At 42.6% G+C, this 10,413-nt stretch overlaps 1 protein-coding gene across 2 annotated transcripts in view; it reads left to right on the forward strand.

Annotated features, from left to right (window-relative positions):
• Positions 1-7,694, forward strand: part of ncoa5 (nuclear receptor coactivator 5) — a 19,635-nt gene extending 11,941 nt beyond the window's left edge. For both annotated transcript variants that reach the window (XM_019857280.1, XM_019857282.1), the window contains 5 exons: positions 1,054-1,183; positions 1,296-1,498; positions 4,806-5,010; positions 5,609-5,700; positions 5,778-7,694. In XM_019857280.1, the coding sequence (XP_019712839.1) occupies positions 1,054-1,183; positions 1,296-1,498; positions 4,806-5,010; positions 5,609-5,700; positions 5,778-6,664 (1,517 nt within the window). In that variant the 3' untranslated portion in view covers positions 6,665-7,694. The remainder of the gene's footprint in view (positions 1-1,053; positions 1,184-1,295; positions 1,499-4,805; positions 5,011-5,608; positions 5,701-5,777) is intronic.
• The last annotated feature ends 2,719 nt before the right edge of the window (positions 7,695-10,413 follow it).

Below are 10,413 nucleotides of genomic sequence, written 5' to 3' on the forward strand. Positions count from 1 at the left end.
AAGTGAAAATGTGTCTCGGTGTCGTCGTTCCGTAGCATCGGGTGGGCGTTGCGTGTATTTAAGCTCCCGCGGCATGACGTCTCAATCCGGGTTACGGGTAGTGGAATTTCCGCTTACGTAAGTTCCGGTAACATGTAATATCGTAGTCAAAATGTTAATGCACAGGGTTTTGTTCCGGGTGAAGGATATTCCTTTTCATAGAATTCCGGGGATGGGAATATTTACTGTAATGGATTTGACTGTTCAGTATTATAAATTTAGCTGCTTTTACTCTGTATGTCCCAATTTTCAATTGAATGCATCTTTTTTTTTTTTTTTTTTGGTACACTTTGACATTATGGCCGTGTTTGCAATGACGACACAAGTGAAACAAATTTAAATCACTAACTCCACAAGAGCCATTCACAATAGAGGTAAAGAAATACATACCATGAACAAATACAAAACAGTATGCATTAGCATATAGTTGGTCTCCGCTGACTCTTCTCCTGTTGGTTTAAATGTGGGTCATGTTGGCATTTCTCCACTGGCCACTGTTGGCAATTATTTTGCTTAGGGAATGAGCGCCACATCTCTCATGTACCTTAATTTGAGTACATTTAATTGTCTAGACTTAAGATGTAGTTTACAGTTGGTGAATAGACCTTATCAATTTGTGTGTCAATGACGTCAGGCTTCCATTGACTGTGTACCTGAGTGCTGTGCTCATGAGGGCTTGCAATAAAGCGGAGGAACTGTTTCTTTTTAATAAACAGGTGTTTCTGGAAACTCAAAGTCTTTGCTCCGTTGGCTGTCCGGTGACACATGTCCAGGGCTAGTTTCCTCCTCGGCTCACACCACCACATGTTAGTTTGTGCCACTTGAGAGCAAAGATTTATTTATTTTTTTTAACTTGAACCATACGCAGTAAATCCAGCCATACATGCGGGCCAGATAAATTGCGCATTCGGGAACGGGAATGACCGATTGCGTACTGAGAGCGAGTTGACTTCACATGGATCTTTTTGAACCTAACAAGATGCTGAACGCTAGCCTCTTTGTCCTCAACAACAGATGACCGCGCCCGTCTTGAGGAGCGGCGGCGTAATGAGCTCTATCGACAGTACTATGAAGAACTGCAGCGCCGACACGACACCGAACGCCCTGTTGACTGCTCTGTGATCGTCGTCAACAAGGCACAGAAGTAAGGCCGCGCTCTCTTCCTCTGAAAACATCAATTCCAAGTCAAGAAGTTCGAGCACTAGTCTATTCGTGTTTTTTCAATTCCTGTGTGCGTGGGTTTGTTTAACCCACAGCAGGGAGTATGCTGAGACGGTCGGGCGCAAAGTCCATGACTTGGGCATGGTAGTGGACCTCATCTTCCTCAACACCGAGGTGTCCCTGACTCAGGCGCTGGAGGATGTGGGCCGCGCTCGCACTCCGTTTGCCATCATCATTACCCAGCAGCATCAGGTGCACCGATCCTGCACGGTCAACATCCTGTTTGGCACGCCTCAAGGTAACTTAACTATGCTATATTTAGTAACATGCCCTATACACAAATTTCAATGCAGAAGAGACTTTATATGCTGTTATCTAGTATCCAGAGATTTATGACGATCCCAACATGCCCTCACCGGCCACTTTATTAGGTACACCAGTACAACTGCTCGTCAACACTTACTTTCTAATCAGCCAATCACATGGCGGCAACTCGGTGCATTTAGGCATGTAGACATGGTCAAGACAATCTCCTGCAGTTCAAACCGAGCATCAGTATGGGGAAGAAAGGTGATTTGAGTGGCTTTGAACATGGCATGGTTGTTGGTGCCAGAAGGGCTGGTCTGAGTATTTCAGAAACTGCTTATCTACTGGGATTTTCACGCACAACCATCTCTAGGGTTTACAGAGAATGGTCCGAAAAAGAAAAAATATCCAGTGAGCGGCAGTTCTGTGGGCGGAAATGCCTTGTTGATGCCAGATGTCAGAGGAGAAAGGCCAGACTGGTTCGAGCTGATAGAAAGGCAACAGTGACTCAAATAACCACCCATTACAACCAAGGTAGGCAGAAGAGCATCTCTGAACGCCACAGTACGTCGATGGGCTACAGCAGCAGAAGACCACGCCGGGTGCCACTCCTTTCAGCTAAGAACAGGAAACTGAGGCTACAATTTGCACAAGCTCATCGAAATTGGACAATAGAAGATTGGAAAACGTTGCCTGGTCTGATGAATCTCGATTTCTGCTGCGACATTCGGATGGTAGGGTTAGAATTTGCGTCGACAACATGAAAGCATGGATCTATCCTGTCTTGTATCAACGGTTCAGGTTGGTGGTGGTGGTGTAATGGTGTGGGGAATATTTTCTTGGCCCTCTTTGGGCCCCTTGGTGCCAATTGAGCTTCGTTGCAACGCCACAGCCTACCTGAGTATTGTTGCTGACCATGTCCATCCCTTTATGACCACAATGTACCCAACTTCTGATGGCTGCTTTCAGCAGGATAATGCGCTATGTCATAAAGCTAGAAATCATCAGACTGGTTGACATGACAACGAGTTCACTGTACTCAAATGGCCTCCACAGTCACCAGATCTCAATCCAATAGAGCATCTTTGGGATGTGGTGGAACGGGAGATTCGCATCATGGATGTGCAGCCGACAAATCTGCGCCAACTGTGTGATGCCATCATGTCAATGTGGACTAAACTCTGAGGAATGCTTCCAGCACCTTGTTGAATCCATGCCACGAAGAATTGAGGCAGTTCTGAAGGCAAAGGTCCAACCCGTTACTAGCATGGTGTACCTAATAAAGTGGTCGGTGAGTGTAGTGTGCAAAGATGTGCTCAGGTACCACTGAACTGTTTTTTTTTTTTTTTTAATTATAAATGGTTAATGCAGTACATGTTTTTCAATAATAATCAACGTAATTTTGACTTTCCTACTGCGTCAGTGTAATTTATTCAGAGACTGTGGCATGTTTCAACTTGCATAAAAATTTGAGCTCTCACCGTCGCAGGAACGGAAGTTTGAAAGATACACGCGGAACCACTGCATTTCGAATTTCAAGTTGGAAGCCCAAAGAATTTTTTCCCTTCACAGATGGGCAATTGTAATTGAGAAATATTATGGTACATTTACCAATTTCTCCCATTGACCGCATTCACAAGAACCACTTTTCACTTGTACCTGTTACATACTGAAACAGCCTTGCTCCACAATTAGTGGTCACTTTTCAATTACACTTTTTTGGGGCTGTGCGGTTACAATGGAACCACTTATTCAAAAACTCTTAACGGAGTGGTTCTAAAATGCTGGCCGAGTGGGCCCATGACATCACTGTCATCTTATTGGCTGTCAGATGTCGGTTTCAGCAATGCAACAAGCAACTCCACTGCACACTTCCATTCCCTGGTTTTAAGTCAGCGAGATAGAGCTGACCGCCAGCCATCGCCAAATTATAAAAATACACTATAAACAGTATGCACAGTTGTTTTACAACAATACGTATTACCGTATTTACAATTTTATATGCTCATGTAGCAATGGATGAAATCGTAAATGAGAGCTTCAGCAGTTACTCGGCCTGACGGTCATGGTCCCTGGCCTCGGGGCGCTGTGTGCTGGGTAGGGGGGAGTCTTGGGGCATCTGCCGCAGGGCTTTGGACACCAAAGGGTGATGACGAGGGCTGTGCGATATGACCAAAGTTTCATATCTTGATATTTTTGCCAGATCGCTGGATATCAATACAATAATTATATTACCATGGGTTATGTAAAAATTTTATTTATTTATTGTATTTTTTTCATGAAAAAAATACTAAATGACAATCAAAAAGGATGTGGAAAGTGTAGTTTTATTTTTACTCAGAATTTAACATTAACATCAACATTAATTGTCACAAACAAATTTACTGCAACGGTGCTGTGACAAGAGACAATTTTATGCTAGAACAGAGCTATTTGTTGTGTTTGCGTGCACGCATTAACTGCATGTTATGTACCAATTTGTCCATGCGCATCCCTAGTAAGTATAACAGCTTTAGAAGATTCTTCGATGACATTCATCTTGTCTATAGTTAATTTAAGGACTGGGTTTCTTTTTTTGGGTGGGCGGGGGGTAAAAAGAAAAACTCTTACCTGACTGACAGTTTCGGCTGTTGCTTCATTAACGTGTTGTGTGGCTTGGGGAAAAAAGTTAACCACTCAAACCCCACACGTGGCTTAGTATGTGTTACATGGCAATGTGATGTGGACTCCCAGGAATATGAACTTCTTCAGCTTGAATCGAATTTTGATGCTCCCCATAAAATATGTTGCATTGTATGATTTTTTTTTTTTTTTTTTTTTTTTAAACCCAGAAAGGCAATGGCAGTCAACAAAGACTTGCGTTGCTACAGAAAAAGGATGTGGGCGATAACCTTGAATAATGTGTGGATATATTGAAATAGGAGATCTTGGTGATGAAGTGCTGCCTCCATGAGTGAAATTACAATCCATTTTACTGTCTTGATGGGAGCTGACAGAGTACTCAACAAGTAGCACCGTACCCCAAAACTCCATCCCTCATCTCCAATTTATGGTAGCAGTTTACTTTTTGAAATACCCGTCTGGAGGATTGAGCATTCTCTCATTTGCACGAGACAGGACCACACTGTAAATCCCGGCAGATTCCAGCGAGGAAAGAATATAAGGCTGTGAAGTGCGACATTTTTTTTATCCTTTGGGTATTTTTTCAATAAGCATATCAGACATGGTATTTAAACGCCTCATAATTGTTTTAAATTGCTGGGAGGAAAAAAAAGCATGGCTGTCTTAACCGTTCACAGAGCACCGGAACATGCCGATGCAGGACGCCATGATGCTGATCGGCCACAATTATGACGCCTACAAGATGGAGACCCGCGAGAAGGATCGCGAGGAGATCGCCCGCAAGGCTGCCAAAATGGCAGATGACGTGCTGCTCCGTGAGCCTGACCGCGAGAGCCACCCCGTCTCCGTGCTAACGTCCATCACGCTGCTCACAGAGAACAGGTAAGAAAACGTTGACAACTCATCTGAGTCACCTATTGTGCTGATTCCCAACCACTCTACAGCGGAACATAAGTCTGCCATGAGGGATTATCAAGTGTGTCGCAAGAAATTTCACTTCATTGATTGAAAAATTATTGAATAAAATGTACTCTACCCCACCTAGGAACAAATTGTTACAATAGGCTGGTTGTCCCTTGAATTGTTGGTAAATTTTGAAAATTATTTTTCGATTGTTCCTATGTACTCGTGAACGCCTTGTATACTTTTAAGAGGGCTGTTGGTATCTGCATTGGGAGAGAAGCAGAAGTGTACTTGAACGTTGGCTGCCAATAAAACATCATCTCACATGCAGACTAAAATAAACACTGTTGAATAAATTAAACTTAACACCACCATCCAGAGTCCTCCAGATGGTGCCAAAGAGGTAGCACAAAAAAATTGCAAAATGTGATGGTTCACAGGTCTACTTTTTTTTGGGTGGGGGGGGGGGCGTTTTTGTATGGTGATCTGTCCTGAGGTTTGTTTTCCCAAATCTTAAGTATGGGTGTACCACAGGTCAATAATTGTTGGCACACTTGGGTTTGTTGTCGCTTGGTAGGTTTTTGACGCCCGAGGAACTGGAAGGTCTGATTGTGTACCTCACTGACAAACGGGCGCGGCTGACAAGAAATCCAGCGGACCCTCACACAGGTACAACTCATCATTCTTCATGCCGTCAAAATGGACAACGGGGTCACACTAACATGTTAACCTCTCTCTTTGGACAGCTGTGGCCCTTCCCGCCACTGCTGAGGCGCAACCCTCGGCCACAGGACTGCCTGTGGTGGGTGCGATGGGTGTGGCGCCGGCGGCGGTATTGCCTCCTGGGTTTTCTGCCCGCCCAATGCCACAACCGGCCAGCCACATGGCACCGCACTCTGGCCTCATGGCGCCCCAGCCTGGTCTAATGGCACCACAGCAGTCTAGCCACATGGCGGTTCAGTCCAACCCCATGGCGGTTCAGTCCAACCCCATGGCCGTTCAGTCCAACCCCATGGCAGTTCAGTCCAATCCCATGGCCGTTCAGACCAACCCCATGTCCGTGCAGTCCAGCCCCATGGCGGCGCAATCGGCCCACATGGCACCACTGTCGACTCCTCTCAGCACGCAGACCAACCCCAACCAGGAGCTCCAGGCCAAGATCCTCAGTCTTTTTAAAAACAACTCGAGCTTGCAGGGAAGCGCTTCAGGCTCCTCCTCTACTACCGCCGTCCAGTCCCAGGACTACAGTTCGGTGCGCCCCGGTGGGGCGGCAGCTCAGGGCTACGGCGCCCCCATGGGGCGCAACGCCTCTGCCGCCGCCTCTGCAGGTGGTCTGAGAGCCGCCAACTCTACCGGTGGTATCAATTTTGATAACCCGAGTGTCCAGAAAGCTCTGGACACTCTCATCCAGAGTGGACCGGCTCTCAACCACCTGATGAACTCCGGCACCCTGCCAACTCAACAACAACAGCAGCAGTCACAACAACAACAGCAGCAGCAGCCACAACAACAACAACAAATGCAACACCAGTCCCAATTGCACCTCCAACAACAACAACAGCAGCAGCTTCCACCAGTTAGACCAGCAGCCAACATGGGCCAGATGACACAAATGTACCCTCGACATTACTGAGTAATAGGAAACGTTATAGACATGTTTTGTAAACGATTTTAACCTTTGTTGTTGTTGTTATTTTTTTTATCTTTGTGAAAATTTACATCCCATGCTTGTGAGGTCAATGTTCTGTTGGTTTTAGGACAATTCTGCGGTCTTCTCCCAGCACGTGAATGTTTCAGTTCAAAGACTGCTCTTTCTCCTTTTTATGTATTCATTCAAAAAAATGTCACCACACAACTGCTGTAATAAAATGGTATTGGTTTATTGCATTTTGTGCTGACAAATCTATAAAATAGAATGAGTATCATAGCCAGAAGCCATAGAGAGAAGCATTTGAAATGTAAGATAAAACTACTCTTTCCTTTTTTTTTTTTAAATGTACCATGAAACACAATAGAGATTACATGTTGACTTTTTTCCAATTTTTTTCAAACCGTAGAATATTTAACTTCCACGAACACAGAAAATAAACATTTCCACACTCACTGTATTTAATTTATTTACATGTAGCCCACCCTCTCACCACCACCAGCCCCCTCCCCCTAGCACATGTGCAAAACACACCCCACGAAACCGAAAGGAACAATACCACACAATGACCGGTTCTCAATGGCAAAACTCTTTCGTCGCTGTGACTTGTGTGTTTGCAATACATAACCTACACTACATTTCAGGCATCCATATAGTGTTTCCCATGACTCCAGTGAATTAAAAACAAGGTCGGCATTATTGGCATGTACCAAAGCTGCCAACATTTTAAATATAAAAACAAGATTCAGAAAGTTAGCATTAATGCTCTTTGCATTTTTTTTATTCGTATGGCAAAGATGAGAGATATTAAGCACAGCATACCTTTGACCTTTTAGTGTTAACAACAAAATGCTGATCCTGTCTCGATCAGTGGAGTCATCTCAATAAATGGATACATTTCAGTAGTTCTATTTCAAAAGTAAAATGAGGTCAGAGAAATATATGCGGACTTTGTATAATTAAACAATTGTTACAGCTTAGAGCTTCTCAAGAAATTACCTACATTTTGGAAATACAACATTTTGTAGAGAAAGAAAGCAGGGATTGGCTGTTTGAAACCTATTTAAATGAATTATCTAGCGTACGGGTTTAACTTCTTGAATTGAGTTTCTGAAAATATCCACAATATTCTTAACTGTTCAAATCATAAAATTGGCTTTTCTAGCTACTTTGGCTCTTTATTCAACTTTTGGTTGCATTTTTTTTCACCCCAAAAAATATTTGCATCTAATTCACTGGAGCACATATTTGCACAATGTCATGTTTTATTTGATATATATATATATATATATATATATATATATATATAGTTTGCTATATATATATATTTATTTATTTATATGAATGTATATATAGTTAACATAAATATACTTTGGTTGTTATTTTCTCCAGACAATACATGAAAAATAGAATCTTGTACTCTACTATAGTTATAGTCGTCATTTGGAAACACTTCTAAAAGAATAGCGAGGGGACGTGGGAAATACAGAGTCGTGCGACCGGAAAAAGGAAAAAAAAACACGAGAGCATAAACACTCAAATATATAATTGTCATGTTCATACATGCATGCACACAATGTTTACACTGTGACTGGAGAGCGGCTCTGCTCGCAGCACTTGGGCAGCTGCAATTTTTTTTCTTTTTGTAATGTACTTTGGTGATGAGATTGGGGGTGACCTCCCTGCCACAATGTAAGGTGTGTTGTTTTTGTGGTGTTTTGCTCCTCTACCTGCTCACTCATATTTAGTCAGAGCCCTTGACATCCATTTAAGGACGGAGACTTGAGGAATGATCACCGGCAGCCTTTTTGTCTCATGCTACAGTTTGTTGCTTGGGGTGGAATCGTGGGAGGTGTCGGGAGGGTGTGTGTGTGTGTGTGTGTGCGCGCGCGCGCGCGTGTGTGTGCGTGTGCGCGTGCGTGAGTGTAGATGCTGGATCCCAAATGAACTCGTTTTGGTGGTGTCCAAGCAGAGCCGCTCCCAGCGTTGGAAGCGCAAGTTTTATATTCTTTGATCACCTTTTGGGAATGATACTGCAGTCACATTTAAAATACAGAGCTGGACAGGATGAGGAGCAGGAGGAAGAGGAGGGAGGCAGGAGTAGAATGAAGGACTTTGTGGGATGATTGATGAACATTTTTGAGCACGACAAACTCAGTAAGTTAGGAAATCTTGTATTTTGGCGAGAGAGAGAGAAAAATGGCCAGAACATGCAAGATTTTTTCAAAATAACTCAAAATAAATTTGCCAAAGTGAGCAGGTAGTACTTGCAGCTTGGTGCCAAGCAGTTTTTGTGGGGATGGTGTAGGATGAACGGCGGCTGATGGCGTGACACTCCAATTAAAAACATTTTAATCACCACATCGTGTTTTTTTTTCCAAAAGGTAAATAAAATGTATTTGTCATATCACAAACAAAATGATTGTTTGGGGATACATGCTTTTGATTGGACAACGACATGCATCGCAAACTGAGAAAACATATCCAAAATGAATTGAAAACACATTTCATGAATTTTATCCAAAATGTTGACAAAAATATTTTTCCTGACTAAATTTGGAGATGCATGCTTTGCTTCGGACAGTAACACTCTAAGGTGTCAAGGCAATGGCGTTTTGTCCAATCAAAAGGATGTATGTTGCATGTTCCCCACACCGCCACCCCCCAAAAAATGTCGGCCCTTTTGTGTTTTAGCTCATAAAAGTGGAGCTGGAGGACATACAATTTTCCAAATGAAAAGCACAGAATGCACTTTTTTTTAATCCCAAACACAACGACAAAAAAGTATTTGATCAAAAGACAAAACAGGTTTTCCAATGAAAAGCTTGTTTAACCAAAGTTTGTTCTAAGATTTTTACCCAATACCCCCCAAAACAAATTCTGCTTTCTGGATACAAAACTCCAAATTTGGAGTCCGAGAGATAGAAAAAGACAATATTTGGACATATCATCATACCTCAAAAATGATGTTTTTTTTCAAAAGATTTTATCTGAAGACCCAACAAAGAAAGCAATTTTCTCTTTTGAGGGAGAGAAGACATTTGGAGATGCATGCTTTTCATTGGTCAGCAAAAAGAAATGGTTTGACAGATGAACATTTGCTCTATATATTTTTTCATCCTTAACTAAACCGAAAAATATTCTTTTGCATTTTAATAAGAAAACAGAAGATGCTTTTTGCTGGACAGTGGCGTTCACATCTGCACTGCACTCTGACACCACAAAAGGTCATGACAGTGCTCAAGGTGAGCGCTTTGGATGCGGCTGACTGACAATTTGGACGAAAATAAGCAAACGAAGTAGAGCTTGGATAGAAAAAAAACAAAAGCTAAACAAAACGCGAAATAATATTGCACATCATCTTACAAAACTCCAAACTTGAGTCCACAGTGATTGAACAGTGTACAAGAAAAGACAACACTAGTAAGTTACAGTGTCTGTAGTGATTCATTCATATGTACATATGACCAGCCCGAGGCCTCGAACAACAAAATCAACTTTTTCACAATACTACTTAAAGCAAAATATAGAACAAGTAACAGTAAAGAGAACTGTTCTTTTTTCCTTTTTTTTTTTTTTTTTGCAAAAGACCTATCAAGATCATCATTTGGCAGCCCGGCACCCACCCTCCCTCTCCATTGTCTTTAGCGCGCATCGTCACTTTAAAAGAAAAACATGAAAACAAATATCGCCACACGATACCATGCAAACGGCAAGTATAAAACATATATATA

This window comes from Hippocampus comes, unplaced genomic scaffold (genome assembly GCF_001891065.2).
Source record: "Hippocampus comes isolate QL1 unplaced genomic scaffold, H_comes_QL1_v1.1 scaffold17, whole genome shotgun sequence".
Taxonomy (NCBI): domain Eukaryota; kingdom Metazoa; phylum Chordata; class Actinopteri; order Syngnathiformes; family Syngnathidae; genus Hippocampus; species Hippocampus comes.